This window comes from Pipistrellus hanaki (genome assembly GCF_964339955.1).
Source record: "Pipistrellus hanaki genome assembly, chromosome: 12".
NCBI lineage: Eukaryota > Metazoa > Chordata > Mammalia > Chiroptera > Vespertilionidae > Pipistrellus > Pipistrellus hanaki.
Window position 1 is genome coordinate 15246186 of NC_140514.1, and position 14015 is coordinate 15260200.

Below are 14015 nucleotides of genomic sequence, written 5' to 3' on the forward strand. Positions count from 1 at the left end.
GGCCCCGCAGCCGCCGGGTTCTGGGGACCACGCGCGCCCCCCCCAATATCCCCTTCCGAGGGGCGCGCCCCGAAAAGGCTCCCTTCTCCTCGGGCCCTTCTGGGTGACCCCGCAAATCGCGGTCCCCCTTTCCACCCCCCCCACCCCCCCCACCCCCACTTCGTGGTCGTATCCAGGAACGGGATCATCTAGGCTTCGCTGCGGGCCGGCGTGGAGATGCTCAGATGCGGGACGAATGGAAACGATGGGGAGCCGGGCTGGGGGCGCCCCTGTCCTCCCCTCGGCCGGGTTTGGAACCCCTGGTTCCTGGAGCCTGAGTGGCCGCAAACCCAGTTCGCTCAGGGAAATGGTCTTCTTCTCGCCTCGTCTGGCCCCTCAAACTACTCCATGAGAGTAGCTTATGGGACAAAAAGCAAATGGTGGAAAGGGCGCAGTGTGTGATTTACATTTGCCTCCAATTCCGCAGCTCAGTCGGGCCCGGATCAATGGAGCTGGCTGCTTGCCCTGGGAAGGCCCGGTGAGGGCCTCTGCAGCCATGCCTCCTCCCTGGCACTGTCTGGCCCCCACATCCGGGTTTCCCCTTACCCGGACCCCAGCCTGGGCTAGGTGGGGATAGGGAGAAGCCTTCGGTCTTTCCTGGAGGGCGAGGGTATGGTCACAGCTCCTGGCACATGGACGTGGCCCTGCTTCCCCAGCGCCAGCACCCAGGGCGAGTCCGGCATCAGCAAGAACGGGCTGCCATTCACACTGTGCTTCACACTCTCATTTCATCTGCGGATGGAAGTGTTATCTTCACAGTTTGGCTCCGTGAGTGGCAGCGGATGAGGCCACAGACGCTAATGAGCTCACAGGCTGCTGCCACCACGGCTAGGATCCTCAAAGCTGTCCTGACAGATAACAGCGGGAGCAGCGGAGCCATGGCTTCCCTGAGAGCAAGAAGCAGGAAGACTGAGGTCTGGGGCGGAGAAGGAACTGAGGGGAATGAGTGGTTGCAAACGGGGTGGGAGGAATCTGCCCCCACCTTCCCTCTGCCGTCATCACTATACTTCTAAGTGCTTTGTGCAGAGCCTGGGCTACAGGAAGAACACATTTTATGAAAGTTGTAAAAGAACAGCCCTCTGTGTAGGTGTGCCATACTCCAGGAAGGTGTTGCTGATGACCCATCGCCACCCAACCCCAGGACAAGGTCAAGTGTTCACTCCCTTCCCCATTCTTGGCTTCTGAGGCTCCTCCGCCCACGGACCCATCACCCTGTGTTTACTTGACTGTGTTCTAGTCCGGTCGCCAACCTTTCGGACCTCATGGACCACCAGTGGTCCGTGGACTAAATCCATCTCTCTCTTATGCTTGAGGTCCAGCGCTGTATCCTATTCATCCCTGAATCCCCAGGGCCTGGTCCCAGAAGGGGTTCAGTCCATGTTGGTTGAGTATATTTTAGATTAAGAGTTACTGACATGGGTAAGAGGACAGTGGAAACTAAAAGTGGGATCTGACTCAGATTTCAGAAGGCTCAGCTGGCTCAGCTAAAGGATGCCATGGGTTGGCAGGGTGGAATTGGCCGGTGGGACCATTTTACAGATGTGGAAACTGAGGTTCAGCAAAGCTTAATGCCTTGCCGGGGGCAAGCTCATGGGCTTTTCCCCAGAGATACACAGGTTCATTGGAGGCCTCATGAAACTCACCCCCTTCAAGAGAGAACCTCCAGGGAGCCTAGGGAGGAGATGGATTTTTCCTATCACCTGGCACCAAACCTTACAAACACAGATCACTGATGACCTCATGAAGGGAACATGCCAGTCAATTTAGTTATAGTTTTGTTGTTGTTGTTGTTGTTGTTTTTAAATAAAGAGACATTAAATTTATCTTTTTTTAAAGTGTAGACATTGACTTGTATTTGATAAATGCACTATTCTAAGATACTCTGATTCAATATGGTTAGATAAAAGTGAAAAGGGAGAGTGGGAAATGGGGAAGAAGAAAAGGAAAAGGAAATAGAACACAAATAGAAAGAGAACAATAAGTCAAAGTAGCGAGGAAGCACCTAGAAGGAGGGAAGGAGGCTCCTGCAGATCGCTTGGGCTGTAGCATTGAAAGGGAGTAGCCAGCCGCTTGTTAGCATGCTGTGAAAATGCACCGCTTCCCTTTTTGAATCATCGACTCCGTTCCACAGAAATCACCAGGCTCCCTCTCTCATCCTGCCAACATTCACCGGGCCTCCTGCTATACACCCGATACCATGCCAGGCCCTGGGGATCCAGACAGACAGGCCCCTGGGGTCTCCCCGCCAGCAGGGGGAGGTTGGCGGAGCAGCCCAGTGAAGGGTGAGGCGGGAGGGGCAGAGGCAGCACAGAGGACCCTGACGCAGCCTGGGGACGGGTGCAGGTGCAGAGGCGCTTCCAGGAATGGACATGCTGAGTGAGCCCAGGTGCGGGAGGGGGGATATAGGGGCATTTTGTGCAGAGCAAACAGTAAGAGCGAGGGTGCGGCTGGGCCTGCAAAGGCTGCAGGTTTGGGGATCACAGTCCCCAGCATTCCTTTCCCCAAGTCCCTCGTCAGGTTGCTGCTGGAAGAAAGGAGGGGGCAGTTCTCCTTTGGCCCTTGGAAATTCTCCCCTCCACTCCCCCTCCCCCCCTGCATCTGCTCCAGCCCATCTCACTCCCACCCCAGGCCTCTTCATCCCCAGGCCCCGAGGATGGGGCTAGACGAGTGGTTGGCAAACTCATTAGTCAACAGAGCCAAATATCAACAGTACAATGATTGAAATTTCTTTGGAGAGCCAAATTTTTTTAAACTTAAACTTCTTCTAAAGCCACTTCTTCCAAATAGACTCCCCCAGCCATGGTATTTTATAGAAGAGCCACACTCAAGGGGCCAAAAAGCCGCATGTGGCTCAAGAGCCGCAGTTTGCCGACCACTGGGCTAGGCCATTGCCCTGGACCGTAAGCATTGCCCTTAGTGGAGCATGAGCGTCTGAAGCCTTCACAGCCACGCACCTGCCATCACGCTCAGCCTGGCTCCAAAGGCTCCTCCGTCCTCCCAGGTCCAGTGACCCCAGGGCGGGGGTCGGGCCCAGCCTCGCGGGGGCAGTCCCTGTGAGAACAGGTGAGGGGGTGCTTTTCTTCTGCTCTCAGGGCTCCCGTCTCTAGGGGACCGAGCACACACTGGGTGTTGTCCGGTAGATGCTGACTTTTCTGGCTGGGGAGCCCTGGGTTAGACTGCCCACGTGGCACAATGGGACCCACTCAGAGCAGCCAGGCCTGGCCCATCAGGCCCCCTGAGCCTCGCGGGCACCAGCGACCCTGGTGGCCAAGTTGACCGGGGGCAGGGGGTGGCGTGGGTCACCCTGAAACGCCAAGGCAACATCCCCGCTTCCTGTGCACACAGATCATGGCGTTCCCCCTTCCCTGGGGGAGGGGGCACCCCCGCCACACGCCCCCCTTTCACATTCATGCCCGCCCCCCTCCGCCCACCCCCTCCGCCCGCCCCCCTCTGTCCACCCCCCTCTGCCCACTCCTGGAGGCAGAAGAGCTGGCCTCACAGGGTACGGCAGGGCCCCGGTGGCGTGGGCAGGCAGCTGTGCCCTGGGAACCAGGAGGAGACACCGGGGGCTGGACAGGGCTTTATCTGGGAGCCGGCGGCTGCTGAATAATGAATTCCAACTCTGCCTGCATTCCCAGGCTGCACCACACACACACACACACACACACACACACACACACACAGATGCACGCTGGGCTGACAACTTGAAGGGGCGGGAGCTGGCAGGGCTGAGTCTCCGCGAGTGGGGCCTCTGGAAGGAGCAGCTCCGCTCTGCTGCCTCGGCCTCGTGGGCAGCACCGGAGGGGGCACGGCGGGAGGAGGCAGCGGCAGCGAGGAGGGAGGCGTGTGGGCCACGCTCCCAGGCTCGATCCTTCCCAGCTGCTCCCGCCTGGCAGTGCCCAGGCTCTGCACGCCAGCATGGCCCTGCTCGTCCACCTCAAGACTGTCTCGGAGCTGCGGGGCAGGGGCGACCGGATCGCCAAAGTGACTTTCCGAGGTAGGGAAGCCCCTGTCTCGGGAGGACTCCGCTCCGGGCCGGCAGGGATGGGGCAGGGCGGGAGGGCGGGTGGGGAAAGTTCGAGCAGGGGTTGGGGCTAGGAGGCTTGTCACGGGCAGCCATCTGCCCCTAGCCCGACGGGCCATTATGATCTCTTAAAAATCGGTGACCCCCGTGTTTTTTCCGTCTGTGTCTGTGCCTGTCTCTCTCCCTGCACTTGCCAGGGTGCCCATGCCAGGTGCCAGGCACAGCCCTCGGACTGCAAGGGGTCCTGGGGAAGCAGATGTGAGGACCCCGTCCCTGGACTTAGGGGCCCCAGGGCTGAGGGCCAAGCCCTGCAGAGCCTCCCGGCCCTCTTTTGCTCTCCCTCTCCCTCCAGAAGGCTGGTTTCCTTGGGCGTGGGGTGGGGGTGGGGTTTGCAGCCTGGAAGGCCCAGGGTTGCTCCTAGAAACCAGTGGCCAGTAGCTCCATGGGGCTGGGCATGATGGGGATTCTGCTGGCTTCCTGCCAATCTACCCAGGAGCAAGAATCCTGTGAGCCCCTCTCGTCTCCCCTCTGCCAGTTCTCTTTCCCCCTCCTTCCCACTCGTGCGTCCAGCGACCATTTGTTATCATCCACGTGCTAAGGCTGGGGGCCCAGCACGACCCAGGCCCTGCCCGCAAGGAGCCCACATGCGGTGGAGTAGGGACCAGTGGGCGGACAAATGGGACAGGTGTGCGATTCGACAAGGGTGGAGACAAGTGCAGCCGGCCAGCCCCAGAAGCAGCACCCTGGCCCAGGCTAGTGATCAGGGAGGGCTTCCAGGAGGAGGCGACACCTCAGCTGAAACCTCAGGGACCAAGAGGAGGGAGCAAAGTGGGCAGGCAGAGGGGACAGGATGCCTGCTGGGAGCGGAGCTGAAAGGTGGGAGAAGACAGGTTCCAGGGGGCTGGGGGTGTCAGGGAGGAGCTATGCGAACAGGGTGAGGGTGAGCACCTGTGTCAGGAGGGAGAGGTGAGACACGTGCAGCCTTCCCCAGAACTCTCCAGCAGCTGCCCCACGCCCACACCACCCTCTCAGGCAGGCCAGCCCGGGGCATGGGGACGGGCAGGGGTGGAGGGGTTCACAGAGTCTCTGCTGGCGGCGGGGAGAGGAAGGGGGGCTGGGCCGCCTGCTGCTTCCCACACCAGCCCAGCGGCTGCCTTCTCCGCAGCACCCCCGTTCTCCGCGTGCCACCTGCCGCGTGGCTGGCTTTAGAAAAAGCAACATGTCCCCTCGTCTGTGGACTGCGTCCCCGCGCTGGACAGCCAGCGCCGTGCTGGGCCCTTGGGCTGCAGGTTGCGGTGCTGTTACACCCGTGACAGGACAGTCCCGGGCTGCACAGACCAGCGCCATGTGCAGGCTGAGAAACCGAGGGTGTCAGTGAAGAGACCTGCACGGTCCCACCTTTTCCTGTGAGCTGTGGGGCTGGCCCTCCAGCCTCAACGGGCCGCGCAGGGATTGGCCTCGTTGCAGCCTGTGGACCGAGTGGAGAAATCCACGTCCATCTCTGCGGCGGGGGAGGGGGGCCGAGCAGGGCTCCGTGGAGGGCGGCTGGGCAGCAGGAAGAGGCAGATGGCAAGCAGGTTTCCAGAAAGATCCCTAACAACCAGGGATGGCTCAGCCAATCACCTGCTGCAGCCAGCACGGTTGGCAACAAGTAGAAACTCCAAAGACCAACAGTAACAATAATTCGGAGGGACCGACCCGCTCTAGAATGTTCCAAGGCATCTATCTGGCACACACAACTGGTGTCCACAAATACAGGGTGTTCCTCCCCACCCCGCCCCCCCCAAAAAAATGTATACACACGTTTTCCCCTTGATAGCTCAATTGATGTTTCTTTCTTTTTCAGATTTAATTTATTGGAATTAATAATTGGTCAAAGTATGTATATATTTCTTGGGTCACCTTGTATGCTACTCGGAGAAATGAGACACGGGTGAATAGTCAGGGTTCTAATCCCAGGAGGGAGGGAGCCCTGGCTCAGTTGGGCCTGTTGGCCGTGACCCCATAGACCAGATGATCCGGGTTGAAATACGTTCTTCCGGACACTTAGAAGGGCGTTTATGGGGCTGTGGTGGAGAAAGCTCTAGATATGGGGCCAGGATCCTTAAGTCCTCCATGGGTTCTGCGACTTCTGTTTCCTCCCTGGCCCTCGGTTTCCCCATCTGTAACATGGGCACGAGGGTAACACCACCTCACCAGGTTGCCTCAGCGAAACAGCGGGTTCCGAGGAATTGGAGGAAAGAGCGTTGAAATGACCGGTGTGTTTGTGAGGCGGCCATTCCAGTCCTCCTTGGGGCAGACTGTCCCTGGGACCCAGCGGGCTGCGTCTGCACCAGCGTTGTCCCTGACCCCCCTCCTGCCACCCCAGGTCGGTTGGCCACCCCACTCTCGCGCCACTCAGCACTCACCACCCAGCTCAGTGTCTAGCCCTTAGCTCTGACTGCCCGGCTGCTCTTAACCTGCTCCTGCCCTTCTTCATTCACTCCCTGGCCGCCATGCTGATGTGTGTGAACAGGCCTCACACCGGGAGTGAAGGAAACACAGCCCCTGTCCTGCAGGGTCAGGCAGGAGACCCAGGAGGCCTGGGCCCTGGTCTGGCCTGACACGCAGGCCACAGGGCCTTTGGGCCTCAGCTTCCCATGAACAAGATGAGACAAGGGTCCCCGTTTAACGCAAAGCCCCGCAGCCAGAAGCAGGTGCAGGCTGTCTGAGAAGGAGCCATCTTGACCATAGATGGCTACTCCAAGGGAGGCAGTGTTAGCTTAGGGTCTGTCTTTTTTCAACTCCTAAAATAATCCTCAGCAGCGATCAGAGCCACAGAACACAAGGTGCGGGGGGGGGGGGGGGGGGGGGGGGCTCTCCTTCCTCTGGCCCAACCTTCTGCCCAGGGTTCCGCTCCATCCAGACCTGAGGGCCACCGGGGCGGGCAGGGGACCAGGACAGACTGCCTGGGCCAGCCCCGTGACCTCCCTTCACTCTCCATCCCGAGCTCCCCCGCCCAAACCCCGGGTTTGGGGATTGATGGGTGAGATGGGTGCTGTCTGGAGGCTGGATTTGATCTCCATGTAATTCACCTGAACTGGAAATTGGCACAAAGTTTTGCTTTATCAAGGCTTCCCGCCCCGCCACCCCCACTCCCCCTGGGCCCAGCTGATTTTTCCTTCCTTCTCTTCTCCCCATCCTACCCTGCATGTTCCCACTACACGGACCTTCCTGTCCTCCCCAGCAGACATCTCCAGGCCTCGAGACGTCCTGTTTCCTCTGTCTGGTGGGCCCCCTGACCCTCCACCTTGAGGACTCCCATAACTTGTGTTCACCCTTCAAGGCTCAGGTCACCTCCTCTGTGAAGCCTTCCCCGCCCTTGCAGTCCTGTGGCGTGCTCCTGGCACAAACCAATGATAACATTTGTGTTTGAGAAACGCCCAGCTCTGCAGGCTGCACCTTCAGGACAGGTAGCCGATCTTCCCATCCCAATGAGCCCGCCTGGATCCCCGGGCCTGGTCATCAGAATGGACACCAAACGTCTCTGAGGCATCCAGGAGTTAGCGGGTTCCAAGTCTTCTTCTGTGGCTCTGGCACTCTTTGCTCTGTTCCTGTTTTTATCTAAGGGTCATCAGGGACTGGAAGGGGCCTCAGAGCCAAGAATCAGAGCTCTGGCCCAGGTTTCCCCCATCGACCTCCCAGCCCAGGGGATCTTCCGGGACCCTAGAGGAGGCTGATGTCAGCGAACCGGAGTCCCGCTCAGGCCCACGGGTGGAAGCAAAGGGACTGCACGTGGCCCCGTTGGGCCTCTGACAGGTCACTCTCTGAGCATTGCTGTGTGCAGCCCAGGGTACAGGGTGCGACTTCACAGGCAACTCAGGGACTCACCGTCTGGCAGGGGAGAAGAAGCGGGTGCAGGCCTGGTGGAGAGACACTTCTAGGCCCGGGGGGGCCGAGGTGTGCTTGGGGGTAGGGAGGACACTGCAACGCGTTCAGCGGATGGCAGCTTACTTCCTGCTCCAGACACCAGGAAGGCTTCATTGAAGGGGCCGAGGAAGAGGAGGGGAGGAGGACGCACGTGAGCTGGGTGGTGAATAATGCTTGCCCTCGCGGAGAGGCAGAGGAGGGGTGAGGAAGGTCGTCCTGGGAGGTGAAGCCATTCTGGGGGAGGGACGGACAGGCCCAGAGGCCAGAGGACGAACATCGCAGAGAAGTAAGATGACTGGGAAGCCACGAGGTTTGTCTGGAGTAGAGGCTGCAGGACGTGGGTGGGGAGGAGACGAGCTAGCACAGGAGGGGCCAGGGAAATGAGTGGGGGACAAGATTCTCCTAACTCCTGGCCGCAAGGACAGTTTCAGATTCCAGACTAGATTTCTTTTCCCCATGAACACGGGGGAGCTCTCCTTCTTGGTGCCAATGTGACTTCTATCTGAAGGCGTCTCTGCCATTCCTGGTGGAGGAGGCAGAGGCTGTCAGCACCCCCGGAGCTGAGATCCCCCTGAGAGGACGTGGGAGGGTGGGCTGCAGAGAGAGGAGAGCTTGGGACCGCGTCTGCCGGCCGTGGGCACTGCTCCGTGCTTTTGCTGTTTCTCTGAGGGTTGTGCCCCACATCTTCCACCCCTCCCAGCACACACAAGCCCCTCACCACGGGGTGGGGGTGGGGAACCTCCTCTGCCTGAAGCCCCCGTGGTGATTGCCCCACTCCCGCCCAGAGCAGGCTGATGGCGACCTGGGAAAGCAGCAGAGCTGCCGAAAATTCTCCAGGCTTCTGCTTGGATGAGACAGTGCTTTTTTGATATGGAAATGACCATATAACTGCCTTCCGCTACAAAGGCCCTTGGCAGAAACGCTGCTGGAAATGTGCTCAAAACCGAATTGCAAATAATTTCCCTGAATCACGGAGCCCGGTGTCTTGTCCTCCTTTCCTAAGAGCATCACATCTGCATCCCTCCCACCGGCTCGCATCCCTGGGTCTCATCCGTTTTTTCAAATTGTTAACTTTTTGTAACGGAAAACCTCAGATACATACAAGAATACAGAAAATAGTATCATGGCCTCATGTTCTCCCCATACATTCTCTAACAACCATCAACTCCTGGCCAATCTTGTCTCATTGGTACCCCATCCTACTCCCACACCCCTAATTATTTGGAAGCAAATTCCAAACACCATACCATGTCATCTATAAATATTCAGTGCATAGTTATAAAAGACATAAGGCTCAAAACGCCCCTACAAAATCCACCTATTATTTTACTGCTAAAGAATTAGCCATTTTGTTTAATACTACCAACTATTCAATCAGTGGCCCAATGTCTAATTGTCAATGTCATACGCTTCTTCCAAGCCATGAGAAGCTACATTTCAATGTGTGTTGTAAGTCAAGTATTTAATCACTCATTCGCTCATCCTTTTATTCACCTAAGCAGTAATACCCATTGAGGGCCAGCTAAGTGCACTGGGGTGACAGCAGTAAATGAAACTGGCAGGGTCCCTGCCCTCAGGGGGAGACAGGCATTGTACAAGTCAGTGTGAGCAGCGTGAAGAACCCTGGGAAGGGAGGAATAGATGCAGGGCAGCATGCAGCAGGGAAGCCCATGGCCAGGAGTTCTGGGGACCACCTGGGAAGGTGAGAAAGGTGCTTAGGAAGAGAAGGCAGAGAAGCACATGTGACTGGAGGTGAGAGCGGGCCACTCAAAGTCGGTTTCCCTGGGGCCAAGCAGATGAAGCTGGCCAAGTTCACGGGCCCCAGGGGGTAGGTTTCGCCATGGGGGATGGGCTGATGTTAAAGCTGGCTCTTGAGAGAGAATAGCATTTCCTTCTTGGGAGACAAAACTCCCAAGAAGTCCCACTCCAGGCAGAGAGGTTCATATCAGTACAGCTGCAAAGGTGAGGAGGCCTGTTTGGGGTTTAGGGAGCGCTTGCTGTGGTTGGGATGGGAATGGGGTGGAAGGGAGCCTGGGACACACACATAGAGGGTCACACTGGAGTTTGAACTTTGCTTTGTACTTCAATGGGAGTCCCAAAGCTCTTAGCCAGAGAATGGGATGGAGAGATATGGTTTCAGAAAGAACATTCTGGAGGTCAGGACCGCAGGCCAGAGCCCAAGGAGGAAGCTTTGCCTCAGTGGGCAAGGCTGTGGGTTCGGAGAGAAGGGGTGACGTGGGTTCAGAAAGGGGGTAGCAGCTCTGGGGTTGGAAGTGAGCGGGAGGGCAAGGTATGGGCGCCTCTAAATTTTGTACCAGGTTTACTTGGGTGGTCAGCAAGGCCACCGATGGAGCCAGGAGCGTGACAAGTGAGTTTTATCCTGAGGAATGCCAGGATGGTTTACAAGAATAACATAATACATGAAGAAAACCACCAAGAGACACCTTATTTTGTTGAATAAGGTATTCAACAAAACCCAACATTCATTCATGATAAGAGCTCTCAGAAAACTAAGAACAGAGAACTTCAATCTTATAAAGAAAACTACAAAAACATCTAGATAATAACATACTTAATCCTGAAATATTGAACATTAGGATCATGAAGCAAAGCATGTTGTCCACTCTCACTACTTCTGTTTAACATTGTCCCAGAGTTCTAGCCATAAGGCACAGGGGGAAAAACCCAGGTTGGAAAGCAAGGACTAAAACGGCTCCTTTTCACACACACACACACACACACACAAAACAACAAAACTAATGGATTATTAGAAAATCCTAAGGATGCTATATAATAGTTACCACAATTCACGAGCAGATTTAGCAAGGTTTTAGAATCTGAGCTTAATATACAAAAACTATATTTCTATAGAAACCAACCAGTTAGAACATAGAAATTACAAAGCAATTACTTTTATAATAGCATAGAAAGCACCAAACATTGAGAAGTGAATTTCACTAAAGACATGAAAGGCCTTCACACCAAAAGAAAAAAAATGCTGAGCAAATAAAAGAAACCCAGATACATAGGATGCATATGATTTGTGTTCATGGGTTGGAGGGACTCAGCACGTTCAAATGGCAGTTCCGCGCACATTGACCTACAGGCTGAACCCCATCCCAGTGAAAGACACATCAGGCTATTTTGTAGAAATTGAAAACTATTTCAAAATGTATATGGACATGTAAAGGATCTAGGGGAGCCAAAGCAATTTGAAAATGGAGAAGAAAGTTGGAGTAGTCACACTAGTTGACTTGATTTGATTGACAAAACACTGCTTCTTGAGTGTGTAGTGAATATCCATTTACCGAAATACATCGGATGGTGCACTTAAGAGCAGTGAACATAAATTTTATCTAGTTAAAAAAAAAAAAAAAGAGCTAATCACACCTAAAACTTGAAAAATACTATGTAGGATGAGGAAGAAAATTGTTCCTGATTATATACTACTAAAAATACTCTACAAAAAGTGATTTATAATAGAGGAGACCATTTTTATATTTAAAACGTAGATAACTATCTAAAGGACTCATTAGTAGGATAATCGTCTTTTCTTAATGGGTGACGAACAATGAGCCGGGAGCTGGAGCACTCGCATCTCCTCCGTTTCTAGGTGAGGTAACCACAGAAAAGCGAGGCTAACCCCTTCCAGGGCTCACATGGTTGAGCTGGGGTTTGGACTCAGGCAGGCTGGCCACTGAGCCTCACCAGTACCCACAGGCCCCTTGTGCTTGTACAGGATGCTTTACTCAGACTCTCACAGAAGCAGCCTCTTGCTGGTCCTCACTGTGGTTCCAGGATGCAGGCTGGTCCAGGGTAACTGTCCCAGTTTACAGACGATGACCTTGGGGGATTGAATAGCCAGCCCCCGTCCCTGCTTCCTTCCGCCCTGAGCTGCGGGCACCGGGCCCCAAACTTGCCTAGGCCCTAGCTCTGTATCTGCACACAGGGTTGCCTGGGCCCTGCTTCCTGGCGCTCGTGGGGGTATCTGGCTTCCGAGAGGAACAGGCTGATCTGAACTGGGAGAATGAACTCACAGCAGGGCCACCGCTCCTGAGCTGCTGGAGGAGCAGAGGCGAGCTGATGGGGGATGTTACAGCTGGAGATGGGGCGTTTGATGAGGGACCCTTTGTATAGTCAGTCCCAGCCAGTGTTGACAACCAGGTTTTGCTGATTTTAAGTAACAAAAGGAAATAACAGTGACAAGTCTGAGTGACAGACAGGGTGCTCCACTCTGTATCGAGCTCACGCTGGGAAAGGAGTAATGGCGCTGACAGAGGCCACAGCGCCAGAGCCTGCAGAACCATGATGTCCCCTTTAGATGCACCACAACCTGTGCTCTCTCAGCACCCGGCACCCCCAGCCCCAGCGTCTTCTTTCTGTGGACTGCTCCCTGAGGGGAGACCCTTCTCATTGTATTGTACCTCCCCCATCAGAACTCCCCTGTCCTGTGTCCCACTCCGCTGCCCAGTGCCCATTCTCTGCTCCACGCTTCCAAACTTGGCTCACACTGTTCTCTCCCCTTCTCTCTCCCTCCTCCCCAATCTCTCTGCAGAGCTCGATCCATCAACCTTCCCGGGTAAAAGCCCTGCTAGGGGAGGCCAGTTCTCCTTTCCCTGTGTTGTCACTTTATTTACATTTTTTTGCATGCCAGGGACCACATTTTGCCTCAGATAGTAAGTACCCTTGTATCCGTCCGGCCTATCCCCTTTCTGGATTGTAATAGGCTCCTTCAGGCAGTATCCCCATTCCAATTCACTGTGCAGCCCGCCCCTCCCTCCTCCAGGGCCCCATGGCTGTGCTGACACAGCAGGAGTAGGCGGGAATGAATGAATGGATGGATGGATGGATGAATGAATGAATGAATGTGCATAGGCCAATAGCCCAGTCCCTACATGCCTGCCTTTGCTCAAGGTCCGGCTCCAGCAAGGTAATCTGTCTGCAAGAGGGAGCTGTTTGGTGCAGATGTTTTGTCCCCTTAAGTCACACCCCACGAAAGGCTAGCCTTCCATCCTGCACGGAGACAAGAGCTGAGCTCACCTTTATCTCGGAGGGCGGCTGCAGTCCAGACATTTGAAAATGGCCAATGACACGCAAGAAAATTCTGCTAAGCTTTGGACTCCTGACCCCTCCATTTGGGTCCAGCTGGTGTCCTGCTGTCCACATTCGTGTATTGACTCCGGAGTTCATTTCAAACGGGGCGGCTCAGCTACCCCAGGAGCCGCCGCCCGTGCAGGGAGGAGGAGGCTGCTTAATTTCCCCCCTAATGATCTCGCCCTGCCCGTGAAAGCCTCTCCGCTGCAGAGAACAGGCGATTTTCTTCTCTCAGGCCTTCCTCCCAGTCTTCTCTGTGGCAAAAAAGGTAATTGGATATTGGGATTTTAAAGCATTTTGTCTCAGAGCCATTTAAAACGGAGCTGGATTTCAACAGAACGGTGTGGAGGGCAGTGGATGCTAAGTGGAAATGCACCTGAGAAGGAAGGTGAGGTTAGCAATCCCCACGGATAACCGGGGAGGGGGGGCAGAGGTCCCCCTTTCTGTCCCAGTGAATAGAAGGCCCCCCCCCGCCCCCAATGATCCTGCCACTGTTTCTACAAATCCCCTAAAAGGCGGCTTTCTGCAAATCCCTCAGGCCTTCTGTTTTCTCAGTAAATTGGCCTTTCTGCTGTCTCTGTATGATTGGTTTGATTTGTTTCAGCAAATCCTTTCTTTAAAAAAGAAAATATCTAGAGGTAAAAATTAACTCAGTCTGCTTGACAGTATTCACCACATTTAAGTCTCCAGGGCTCACGGCAATGAGGCTTTATTGCATTCTGAAACAGCCCTCGTGTGTCAGCTCTGCAGCGGCTGCTCTCACTGTGTTCCGCATCCTCTCTAACAGGCTGTGGGAAACACGCGAGCAGGGCGGGCTTTTGCGCTGGAACCCGGGCTCGGTCCCCTGCCCCCACCCACTGAGCTGCTTAATTTTCACTCCCGGAGACCCCTGAGCACAGCCACATCGGAAGCTCATTGTGACCTTGTAGGATGAGGGGCCTTCGGTCAC

At 55.4% G+C, this 14015-nt stretch overlaps 1 protein-coding gene across 6 annotated transcripts in view; it reads left to right on the top strand.

The window, feature by feature from the left end:
- Positions 1-3807: 3807 nt before the first annotated feature.
- OTOF (otoferlin) overlaps positions 3808-14015 on the top strand; it is a gene marked incomplete at its 3' end in the record, with an annotated part of 70634 nt that continues 60426 nt past the window's right edge. For all 6 annotated transcript variants that reach the window (XR_014796589.1, XM_084901566.1, XM_084901568.1 and 3 more), the window contains exon 1: positions 3808-4036. Coding sequence is in view for 5 of the 6 variants with exons in the window: in XM_084901566.1 (XP_084757692.1) it covers positions 3958-4036 (79 nt within the window). The remainder of the gene's footprint in view (positions 4037-14015) is intronic.